The sequence below is a fragment of the Heterocephalus glaber genome, unplaced genomic scaffold (genome assembly GCF_053883595.1).
Source record: "Heterocephalus glaber isolate CG9 unplaced genomic scaffold, H.glaber_assembly_v1.0 deba00000331, whole genome shotgun sequence".
Taxonomy (NCBI): domain Eukaryota; kingdom Metazoa; phylum Chordata; class Mammalia; order Rodentia; family Bathyergidae; genus Heterocephalus; species Heterocephalus glaber.
This window is the reverse complement of record NW_028258142.1, coordinates 48,083,202-48,095,733: the sequence shown is the minus strand read 5'-3', so window position 1 is coordinate 48,095,733 and position 12,532 is coordinate 48,083,202. Positions and strand designations below refer to the sequence as shown.

Here is a 12,532-nt window from a genome sequence, read left to right as displayed (position 1 = left end):
TTACCATTTGGATTCCATTGGTCCTCTCCGCCCAGCACGAACAAGAAGTTTTCTACCTCTACAACACAGTGGTGAGCACTGTTGTATGGCATAACTGGAATTAAGAAAAAAAATAAAGACTTGTGAACTTTTCAACATCTTATGAGACTTGATACCTTGGCTCAGCAGCTATTTGCTTCACCACAGTGTGTAAAATGTGAGCCTCCATCTGAAGGAAGAAGATGGCAGAGGCAGCAGAGCAGCTACCCACCAATCCAGCAATCCTCACACACATGCTCAGTGGTGTGTGCTGAGGTTTCAGACCCAGCCCCTTCTGATTAATTTTACATAATGTTATTCCACAAATTAGTCAAAAACAACCTGTCATGCTGCTTTCGAGTCTTAAATCCTCTTCACCTGCCGCATGATGGGGATGGCATTCTAAAACAATGACTGACACTCCCAGATGGCCAGAGCTGGTGGTTACTTCTCGGAAGAAGAAACCCCAAATATACTTGGAGCCATGAAGATGTTCTGCCCAAACTTGGTTTGCTGGCAGTCTTTCTATAAACAGACTCAGGGTGCTTGGTAGCTTTGTATTCCACAGCAATGAGCAAGCTACATTTCCATACAGTTTTAAGTTTTTAAATTAAGGTCCTGCTGATTTAATGCCTTCTCCAAATGTATATGCTTAATTTCCTGTACAATGTCATTAGCAGCACAATCACACATTTTCTATCTATCTGCATAGGAGCTCTTCTGTAACAAAGATGAAAACTATCAGGAACATCACAAATATTCACTTCCCTACTTCTCCCTTCTCCCTCCACAATGGCAGTGGCTTGGAGGAGAGGGTATTATTCTCAACCACCAGAGCCAGGTTTCTCTGTATTTTCTCTCATCTCCATCTCCTTTGAGGAGTCATAATGGGCAGCACAGTGTACCTTGTTACCTTTTGTGATGTGCAGTGCTCGTTGCTGCTATTATGGGATCAAAGGGTAAATGTATGCAGCATTAGTTATCATAGCACATGCAGTGGTTTGGGCCAGTGACACCAGTAGGAAAAATGATGTCCTTGTTCAGCTCATCACATGGGCACCTTAAATCTGTGTGAGGACAAATGGGGAGGCGATGCACATGCTCAGGCAGGGAACTTACTGCTTGACACGGATCAACAGAGCACTTAAGAAACCAGTGCAGTGGGAAATCAATATGAGTATGGGCCAACTCTTACTCTGTGCTTTTTGCCAATGCAGAAAAAGAGAGAGGGAAAGAGAGAGAGAGAGAGAGAGAGAGAGAGAGACAGAGAGAGACAGAGAGAGAGGCTATATTACACCTGACTTATTTTGGGTGCTATATATCTTTCATTTCATTTTGTTTTTATTTTTCTCAGAAAACACTTATACTGGGTAAAAAAATGTAAAAATAAGAAACTGGCATAGCTTTGAGAATGGTAACTCATCAAATAGTTCTGAAAGAGCAAATCCGACCATTTAAACTTCTTACCAAAGAACTCTAGGAGTTTTGATTAATTCATTTTTACTGCAAATACTCATTGTTTTTGAAGTTATATCCATAAGGGAGAAGGTATTGATTGGCACACAACCCCTGATTTTTGAAGGTGCTGTCGAAATTGGGTTTGTGTGGTCCATGGATTAGATCAATGAATTTAGAGTCATCTCAGGAATGTCTTTAACCCCTCAGTCCTCAGTTTAGCCCTTTGGAGAATACTTTCAACTCTATAGATCCTGTTGGCTTCACCACTCAAAATTCACTGGGCACAATATACGCTGAGTTCTGTAAGGAACTAAGGTTGAATATGTTTAAAAAATTTGTTTTTAAATTAACTCACAGCTTGAATTATTCCGCTGGTTTCCAAAAACAAAACCAGTTTGCCCATTTAGTACATTGTGAGAGGTCTGTGCCATGCCAGTTCATCCTAACTTTCTCTGGCCATGGAAACTGTTACAACTTCACTCATGATCTGTACGTATCAACTCGCATGAGACACAACGCAGGGTCAGCGACCACAAACCACTGCCAACTCACTCCACCACCTCCACTCCTCATGTACTTATTTTACACTATTGGTTAGCCCAATGCCCAAGTCTTTTAGAATAATGAAAAATTGTGTTTTCTTCTCTTTCACCATAAGTCCAGCTTCATAATAAAGCACAGTCTCTGAAAATAAAACAACATTTATGTTTTGTTCTTACCATTCATTTGCTTCTATTCAGGCAAGCAGAAATTAAGTGAAAGACATAATACGTGATTTATTTTTAAGCCTCTTTCTCATTTGATTACTCCTATTGTTGTGCTTTATGCAAATAAATGAAACTGTTATACTAAGCTATTAAACTCTTCACAATAAGAGAAAAGAAGGTTTTTGAAGTCCTTATATAAAGACTACTGGAAGGCATTCTCTTAATCTACATATTTTTACTCTTATTTTAAAATAGCATATGTTAGATTTCTTGGTTGAGTATTTTAATATTCTCATTCCCGAATTATTTTCAGAAGTAGTACCATGAAGTATGAGGCTATAAACATATACAACTAACTCTGTGAAATTATTTTGAGCATAAAATGCTCCCAAATTTATTAAAAATTTATAGTGAATCAATGTCTGAATTTTTCAAAAGACCTAATTTCTTTGACTTCTGATTAAACCTAAAGGGAAGACAAATAAATAGGGCAATGAAGAAGAGCGCACAATGTGTTTAAAATGGCACTGGGTGCTGCGTTTCCGATTCTCTTCTAAATAACACCAGCTATGTCCCTGCCTCTTTCCAGATTTCTCCAGAGTTGGACACCGGCCTTGCCCTCCCAGCAGGTAGTGGAGGAGGTTTGTACTCCATGTGCATGTACAGCCCAGTGTGAGTTTTTAGCGTGTCAGTCAGTGAGTTAGAGGGAAAGGGGAAAGAGAAGCTAATCAGGATGAAATGAGATTAAAGGCTGTCTAATTTTACAGCAACTGTGATCCATCAGCCACTGTGAAAGTGACAGTGGAAATGAATGATGGAGACAGACAGGTGGGGCTGTACATTTCACTGATTTATCCTCAAATGCACTGGGCCTTATTTTATTGAGTGAACATGACCGCATTTATCATGACTGTCATCGAAAGCCACTTCCCTCCATTTAAAAAGGTCACTTTACTCAGAGGGAGTAGGAGAGAGGCACTTTCAAATCAGATTTAAAATCTAATAACACGTGTTTATAAAGCCCTTTGTGAGAATTCTCAACTTTATTAAACAAACTAGTAGAGCCGGAAAGAAAGAAGAAAAAAGCCAGAAAAAAAGAAAAAGATTTGATCATCTGAGGGAGCACCTTCATTTAGTCTCTAAATGTGAGGCAGTTTGTGCCAGTTTTGCTTTTTCTACTCCAATCACCTGACATTCTGTTCTAGTCTGGGTAATTCCATGAAACATTTACATTTAATATTTTAAATTAATAAAGTAGGAAACAGGTAATACTATAAAATAATAAACTTGGAGAGGATCAGTCACAGTATTTACTCTGCAGAATGAGTAATCATCGCACGTGAAATAGATGTTAGCAACTGGTACAAGCTGATCTCTGCTACTATTAACTTCCACGTCTGTTAATTGTTTTCCCATCATTCTAAGGCCATAAAAATCTCAGTCACACAAAGTCTTTTATCCCTTCCTGTACCTGTGCAATAAAACATCTTGGATTGTTATGCACAGAATTATTCTTTGTGGGTATGAAAGTGGAGATCAAACCTTCAGGAGTATTATGTGTTGTTTTTCACAATAATAACCACTATTTACTATGTCCCATATGCATGTAAATTGAATATGTAATTGTATTTCATATTTCCCTGCATTATATCTCTGAAAATATAAAGTGTTTAGTTTTTACTACTCTTTTGCTTCCAATCAGGCAAGCAGAAATTAAGTGAATGGGATAATTCACGGCATTATAATACATAAGAAAATATGATATATGATAACATACTGTGATCCTACATATATTTGTTTACATCTTTCATTTAATACAACTAACTACGAAGCAGACATTGCTCATTCATTTTATTTCTATAAGAAACACTGAGGCCTTGAGAAGCTAAGTCACTTGTTGAAGGTCACACACAGTTAATGAATGGCAGGGATCGAATCCAAACACAGCCATATCCAGACCCCAACCCACGCTCTTATCCATTTCACTCTACTGATTTTCAATAGGTGTGTTCGCCCAACCAGCAAGTAATTACTGAGTACCTGAGTGTTCAGTGATGAGGTTCCTGAAATTTTGTATAATTTTTATACTGAATCATATTTTAACTGTGTTTATTAGTTTGATATTTAAAGGAATCCTTAAAATAAAGCAAGTAGGCACTCCTTTAAATTTTTTTCTCCCTGTAAATCTAAGCATTTGCGTAGTTAGTTTCTTAAAATGGAGTCCATTTGTTTGATGAAGTCAGGAACACACTGAGCACATCAGCCAGTGAAGGCTGGATGAAGCCCATCTGTACAGTTAGTGTTATTATTTTAAACAATGAGTGCCTGTTTTGACCTTGCAAGTGGATTCATGGGTACAGTGGGCCCAGAGGCCCTTTTCCTGGCACAGGAAATGTCCAGGCGCCTAGTTTGTGTGTATGCAGGCCTTAGTCTGTTTTACTGGAGACCCACACTACTTTGTCTCTGCCCATGTGTTAGCTAAGGAGTAGAAGCCTCTTCCAGCAGAAGGTATAGGTATCCTGCGCAACCCACACATTTTCATAAATGTCCAAAGGACAGACTGAGTAGGGCCAAGGCCAGAGTTTAGAATTGCTAACTAAATGGTTATTGAATGCTCATCTTTTAGGGATAGTAGTTATAAGGGCCTTGAGTTCTTTGGGGCCTCAAATGTACAACCTTGCAAAGCTGTCCAAAATGATGCTTGTTAATGTTTTTGTGGTCCTTGGTTTCCCTCCCACAGAGATTATTTATGCGAACTGTTTTTCTGTAACACAATAGCGACAGTATACTGTAGACTCACTCTGTAGTATCATACTCTTGCAATAAACAATACACTCCCTTGTTTCTCATTAATCAAATGTTGGTTCTGTGACTACTTCATTTGTGGCAGTGCTGCTCCTGTCCAGAGTTCCTGAGGAGCAGCAGCCAGGAGGCAGCCAGTCGGAAGACACACATTGCAAGCACACGCACACAGACTGGCCCTTCTGTGTTAGAGGACACAGGCAATGCAGGCAAGAGGGCATGACGGGGTGGGGAGTTCTGCAGGGGCTGGGAAAGCCTTTCTGAGCAGATGACTTGTGAATGAAGTGAGGGGGGGAGCCATGCAGGAATAATAAGCACAAAGGCCTTGAGGCCTGGGCTTGAGATGTCCTCAGAGCAGCAAGGAGGCACAGAATGGGGGCATCTGAGGTGGGGTCTGGGAGGGAGATCAAGGGGACCTCAGTGAGATATTAGAGGGAGTGGGCAGGAAACAACCCCCGGACTGTCTTTCATGGCATTACTTTAAATGGCTGCACAATGTTCCATTTGATGTATGTCCTCTAATTTATTTTGTTCCTTTCTGATGACCATTTATTAATTCATTCAACAAACACTTACTAAACATTCAGCATGTATAAGCACTTTTCTGCTTGCTGATAATGTAGCTGTGAATGATGCAGACAGTATCCCTACTCTCACAGAGCTTATTATCCTGAGATGCTAGGGAGAAATAGAGAGAAGAACATAAACGAAGAGGAACACAGACAATGCCAAGAGAAATAAATAGGACAATGGGCTAGAGGATGAGGGCTGGGTTATTGCTTTAGTTGGAGTGGTCAGGGATGGTCTTCTTGTTGGGGAGAGATGTTTAAAGTAGAATTTGGAGGGTGTGAAGAAGCCTTCTTTTATAAAAGAGGGCAGGAGCTGTGGGGAGAAACATTGCAGACATCCAGAAGTAGGAATAAGTTGGTGGTACCTGAGAAGTCCAGGTAAAGCCCGTATGTGAGGAGCCCCAAGGGTAAGGAGCCCCAGACATGCAGGGATGGAGGTCCGGAGGCATGAGCCAGAAGTAGTATAGATTTTATTCTAAGTGTGCTGGGAAGATATCGGAGGGGTGCAATTAGCAGAGTGACAAATCTGACTTAGGTTTTGAAAACATCACTCTGGCTACTGTTGATGCTGAAGGAGTAGAAGAGAGAAAGCTTCCATGGTCTACCTGAGCAACAATGGAGCATGACCTGGATAGGACCCTAGAGGTGGAGAGAAGGAACATGTACTGAAGTCACTGCTATTGCGAACAGCGTCATGCTGACTGTAGGCACACAACACACACACACAGGAGTCTATCTGTAGGATGAACTGCTCAAAATAAAATTTCTGGGCTAAAGAATGGATGAATTTTCCATTTCAATGGACCTGGTCCCGTTGTACCTCATTTTTACATCTGTATATTTGCCAATATGGAAGAGGAACACTTGATGTCTAGCTAAAATTTAAATCTGCATTTGTTTATGAAGGTAGAGATTGAGCATCTTCTCATACATTTAAAATCCATTTGTATTCTATGCACTTTTCTATTGGGTTTTGATTTCTTGATATAATTTATTTTTTATTTAATGGCATGATTTTTGTTTTTAAGGTATTCTTTTCTAAGGAGTTATCAAAACAGAAAAAATAAATGATATTTGGAAGCACAACATTGCTAGCATATATATTTGTGAAATATTTACTCATTGAAGCAAATTCAAATAGCAATTACATGCTGTTGAAAACAAATGTAACCTGAAACAAAGACGCCTCGCTTTAATAATGTTGAATGAATATACCTTGCCATGGGATCCTGGAGGGTTTTTTTTTTTTCAAAAGAACCATTTCTTCAATTTTATAGTAAACAATTGAAAAAAATAAATGATCAAATATTTACTAGTTAGCTTAATTCTACCATTCAGTCTTTCTGCAAAGACCTAGAAACTCTGCCAATGCATTTCTGGTGATGGAAACAGAGTGAAACACCTTACACACCAGCAAGTACTGGATAGATATTACTGAATAAATAATCTTTAGAATGGCCTCTGCGACTTTATATTTGGGCTGTGCTGTACCTGAAAACGACAAATAAGTGGAAACATCTTGTGTATTTGGGGATGATTTGATTATTATGGACAGTTAATTTGGAAAATTAAGCCCATTAAGAGATTCGGATGTTCTGAATCTAGTGATGAGTTGGCAGAGGTTCTGAATTAACCCAAAGTTTGCCAACACTTTCTCCCTCTCCCCCATTTGTTCTCATCCAGTTAGCCAGGGCTCTTAGAGAAACGAGATACAATGGTACTTAAGTGGGGTCACAATATATAAATCTGAGAAAAAGTGCACACATCTCAGGCTTTGGAGGCTGTATGACAGCTAAGAAAGCCTTTTCTTTTTCATAGTTCAAAATTGTATCTAAGGAAGAATCTTCCTGACAAGGAAGATTATTTTATTACTCCCTCTTCGGTGCAGCAATTAGGCTAGGCATAGTTTTACTCTATCACTTGGAAGTGATGATATAATATATTAAAATTATCTATTTTTGTCACTCTCAAAGGAGAGGTATGAGCTTTTTGAGGCCAGACCATGTCATCTCTATGGCTTTAGGCTCAGCACAGAAACCAGCACACAGGGCCAGGTTAGCACCTGGCACTTCTCTTGCTTTTATGCCTTACACAGTCATTAGAAATATTAATGAATCAATAAATGTTAGTATATAAGTAAGTAAACGATAGCTAAGTTAGACTATAGAATTTACTTTTCAGAAAGTATAAAAGTGATGGATCTCAGAGAATGTGAAGGAGGGAGGAAGTAAAGGAAGAAAAGAGTATAAAGGAAGAAAGTTGTGTCTTAGACCAGGATCCTATGGCTCCTACGGTAGATGTCATTCCATGAGAAAAAAATGTCAGCTTTAGGCAAAGGAGGTTTATACTCTTCCAGGACTAGACATATATTTATTTAAGGAACTATCTTAGCTCTTAATTGCACCAAGTTCAAAAACTTTCAATAAATCCTTGTTGATTTACAATTTTAGCTCTGCATTTCTTTCATTAAGTTTACTGGTACATTTTAGGTATTCAGTATGATGACATTAATCACTCGGAATTTGTACCTTTCCATGATATATCTTGGTTCTTATTTTTTCTCCATTCTCCCGCCCTCCCTTCAACCCCTCCACTCCTCCCTATTTACAAAGGCTTTGTTTTCATTTTTTCCTTTTCTCATGTTTTTCCTTTCCCTTCTTTTCCTTTCCCCTACTCCTCCCACTCCCTCCTCCCCTGTAGACATTTTCTTCCTGTTTCACATTATCTGTTATACATCTTGACTCTTATTTGCAGTTGCAATTTCTCACACCAGAGAAACTATTTGGTATTTACACATGTGCATGGCCTCAATGTGCATCCATTTTAGCTCTGCATATCTACCTTGGGGAAGTGCTAATAACTACCATATTAACTAAGGTGGCTAGAAGACTATTAGTTATTCAAACAGAACTTTTGAAGTCTTATTTTTACTTTAATTAGAATATTTTCACTAATGTGTTCTAAATTATAATGGTTTTATTATAATATCAACTTTTAAATTTTGGGTACATCCTGACATGTTAGAATTTAAATATAGTTTTATTTTCACCTTTGAAAAGTAAGAAACCTCTGAAAATTCAAGTTGCAGTCTCCTTTGAATATCAGTTTAATTTTTTTCCTTTTTTATAAAGTGTTGTGTATTTCATAGGGGATCTTCAGAGACCCCCTTTATGCTGAAGAAACATACTAGCACTCGGATGATCGCCCCTTCCTAATGCCAGCACAGTGTCTTGCTGATCATAGCTTCCTGGAGGAGATGGAAATAGCACCTTTATTGTTCTACACTCAAAAAGAGTCACTTGAAAAAGAGCAAATCCTCTGAATGGATTAAGTAGTAGAACGATGCATATGATTTAAATGTTTAGGGATAAAATCCTTGACAAAGGTCAAAAGTAAGGATTATTTTTATTGTAGATAATATTGCAACAGGACAGCAAAAGTGATTGTTACATAATAAAATTCTCTTTGATGATGGCTTTTTGCCCCCACATTATTGAGGGCAGAAGGAAGGAATGGAGTGTGGACCATACAGTGAGGACTTATAATGCATTTCTGGATCCAGATGACACATACTCAGCACTGAAAAGAGAATGCCGACAGATCACATTAAAGTCTATAAGATATCAAAAGATCCAATCAAGAATTATTCATTTATCAGCTTCACTCATTCATCTTATAAAAAATATGTACTGAGTAACTTCCAATTATTGTGCCAAACTCTGAATATATAAAGATTAATTGGACCACATTTCTGTATTCCAGAGCTGACGATGGGGGGTGGGGGCAGGAAGAGACATGAGAACAGGTAAGTCTGCTACAGAGTGTTCTAGAAGAAGAGCAATAGATGCTCCAGGGAAGAAATGACTAGAGCTCCAGGGAGAATAAAATGATGAAATGAAGTTTAAACCAAATCATAAGGCTGAAGAGAGATTTTTCCCAGATGTTTTTCATTACCAGCAAAAGTAACATTGCTTCAACAAATATTAACTGAGCTCCTGCTATGTGTCAGCACTCGGGCTAGACTCTTCATTAGCTGATCTTGTCAAAATGAACTATTAAAATTAGATTCATTTCTAAAATCTGATATTATGGTCATATGATCACATATGGCCTGAGGCCTGAAAAAATGCATTTGGGGAAAGTGGACCAAATGAAAGGATCAGATTGTTGTCTACACTGTCCTTTAAGGCAGCTGGCCTACTCCCCTACTGAAGGTCCTTCCTGCACCACTTTCTTCTTGGACAATCTAGCAGTCACAGCCTCTGTGCTAATTCAATCTCTCTCAGCACTGAGAGCCATCTGCCCATTCTGGAAGCTGTTGGTAGCATCCTTGGAACTATGAGCAATACCTTACTTAGATCACCCCTCAGCATATTGCTTATGTGAATTTAGTGTGTTATTGGTGTGATTGCATTAATTTGAATTAGAGTATTTCACTATAAGATTTAGAAGGTTTTCTTATGCAGTCCTCCAATGGCCATGCCATTGGATGTGTGTGTAAGCATGGATTATGTCCAGGAAGCAGTTGGACAGGGAGATCAATGCTATTCCAAGTCAACAGTGTGTACTGCACATGGAAGATGAAAATGTGGTCCATGATCTTAGGCAATGAGCTCAAAATGGTGGTCCTAGCCATGAAGTGTTACCCATGGCTAACTTTTGAGAAAGTTCTAGTCTCTAATGTTGGGAAAAGTGAAACCATGCTGATCAGAAGAGCATGTAGAGCAACTTAGTGAATTTCAGTTTGATTGTGGCATTATTTTATACTGGCAAATCTAGATATTTACTGACTATTACTACTTATTTATGAATATATCTATGAACATGCATGAATATTTGGCACTTCTCCTGTCTTAGATTCTAGGTGGAAACCCTAGTGACGAGGCTAATCTGAAGATATAGGTCAGGCTATCTATGCATGATTTGCTAAAAATGGCCCCTAAATTGGTTCTGATTGGTGTGTGCTCACACATGGTATGTATTCAGATTACATATGCAATGATATGAAAGACAGTTAATGAGTCAGTCCTCTCTCTCTCTCTCTCCTTTCTTTCTTCTTTCTTTGAGAGTGGCATTGTGAAACTGTGGGAATGTGTGCATTTTTCACCTACAAGAGAGAAGAGAATATTCCTCCTATCCTCCAACCCAAAGACAAAGTGGAGACTAATTTTGGGGCCGCATGTGTCCATGTCTGTTGGATCTTGGTAGGCACAGGAGAAGTCTGAAGGCCAGAGGCTGGTGGGATCCATCTATGGTGGGAGTGTGGAGGGAGATAGGGAGAGGTGACTTGTACTTTCGAGTTTGGTAGGGTAATGGGATCCAGGACCTTCCTGTGGGCTAAGCTTGTGCTCTGTAAGCTTGCTTATCTGGAACCATCTTGAAAGGACCTCCTACCTCCCTACAAAAGAAGAGGAATTGCCAAGTCATGATGACCTTAATAGAAGCTATGTAGTTGATGGCTCATGGTGTATTGAGAAGTCTTCAGAAAGAGGCTCATAAAAGAATCCATAAAGGCAGCTCATGACAAAAGAAAGTCAGCTTTATCGAATTTGTTTCCTGATGAGCCCGAAAGCCAAGTTCTAAAAGCGCCAAGCAAATTAGTATTTCTCTCTTTGCCTCTCCCTTATGCAGCTCAATCCCTGCTGGAACTAGATTATTCAGGATGGCTGATGCCATCAGGGAAGGCCGGCCTTGCCCACCCTCATGCCACACAGTCATGTGGGAACAGGTTAGCAGAGCAGGCCTGAGATTGCCTCCCTAGAAAGGCCTGGTTGTAGAGCTGGTGTTTGGCTGGCATCTGAGAATTTAAATTTCAGGAGTGTTTCCCTCCCTTAACAGATAAGAATAGCTCTATGCACCCAAATTGTTTGCATAAACAATGTAATTTATGCTGAACATTGTTTTCTTCTTGGAGTCTGGAATTTGGTTATGTTCTAGAAGGTATCCACCTGATCAGCCTCAACAGAAACAATGGGCCTGAGGCTCTCATGAGCTTCCACAGTAGACAGCATTTCATGTGTGTTCACAATTTGATGCTAGAGGAAATAAGTACATGTCTGCCTCTGCTGGCACAGGGCTCTGGAAAGCTTGAGCTGGGTTTCCTCTGGATTTTTCCTTGTGCACATTTTGCATTTGCTGACTTTGCTTTGCATCCTATTGTTTTAATAAATCATAGGTGTGACTATGACTATGTAGTTTTCCTAGTGGGTCTTTGAACCTGGGAGTAGTTGTGGGGATTCCTATGCAGTAAGAGACAGGGAAACTTCAGATGTATTTGAAAGATATAGTTTTGATTTAATGACCTAAAATGATGGGGGCTCCTGTGGAAACTTTCTGAGGTACAGTCCAAGAAGAGATAAGGTATCCAACAGAAAGGGTTTGAACAATCAGTAGATGCAAACATTAAGTTGTTTTCTGTTGGCCTTGTATACAAAACTCGTTCAATGACCTGACTGCATGTTATGGTTTAGCTCTGAAACGCCCACCAAAAGTCATATGTTCAGTGGTGGAGCTTTTGCAAGGTCATTGAATCATGAGGGCACTATACTCATTAGTGGATTAATCCATTGATGAGTTCTAGCTGAATGTGCTAGTAGGAGATGGTGGTTGGAGGAAATGTCTTTGGGATTGTGACTTGTAAGGGTGTGTTCTTGTTTCCATCTCCTTTCTTTCTCTTTCTGGCTCTCTTTCTCTCTCTGCTTCCTAGCTGCCATGGGCTGAGCAGCTTTCCTCCACCACAGCCTTCTGCCATGATGTTTTGGCCTTGGATCCAGCAAACCATGGACTGAACTGTGAGCCAAAAATAAATCTCTCCTTCTTAGGTTGTGGGTGTCAGCTCTTTTGTCCCAGGGATGGAAAAGCAATGGCTACACTACAAATGTATGCATTTCTGGCAAAACTGCTTCTGGACTTCCAAGGAACACTTTTAGCTGGGGAAGCAGGTGTCTGGATGTCTGGATAGAAGCAGCATGCCTGTCT

General features: G+C 39.5%; 1 protein-coding gene across 1 annotated transcript in view; it reads right to left on the bottom strand.

The window, feature by feature from the left end:
* The window catches only part of Klhl14 (kelch like family member 14), a 93,746-nt gene that overhangs the window by 21,826 nt on the left and 59,388 nt on the right, over positions 1-12,532 (bottom strand). Inside the window, exon 4 of the mRNA XM_004853102.3 lies at positions 5-94. Coding sequence (XP_004853159.1) covers positions 5-94 — 90 coding nt within the window. The remainder of the gene's footprint in view (positions 1-4; positions 95-12,532) is intronic.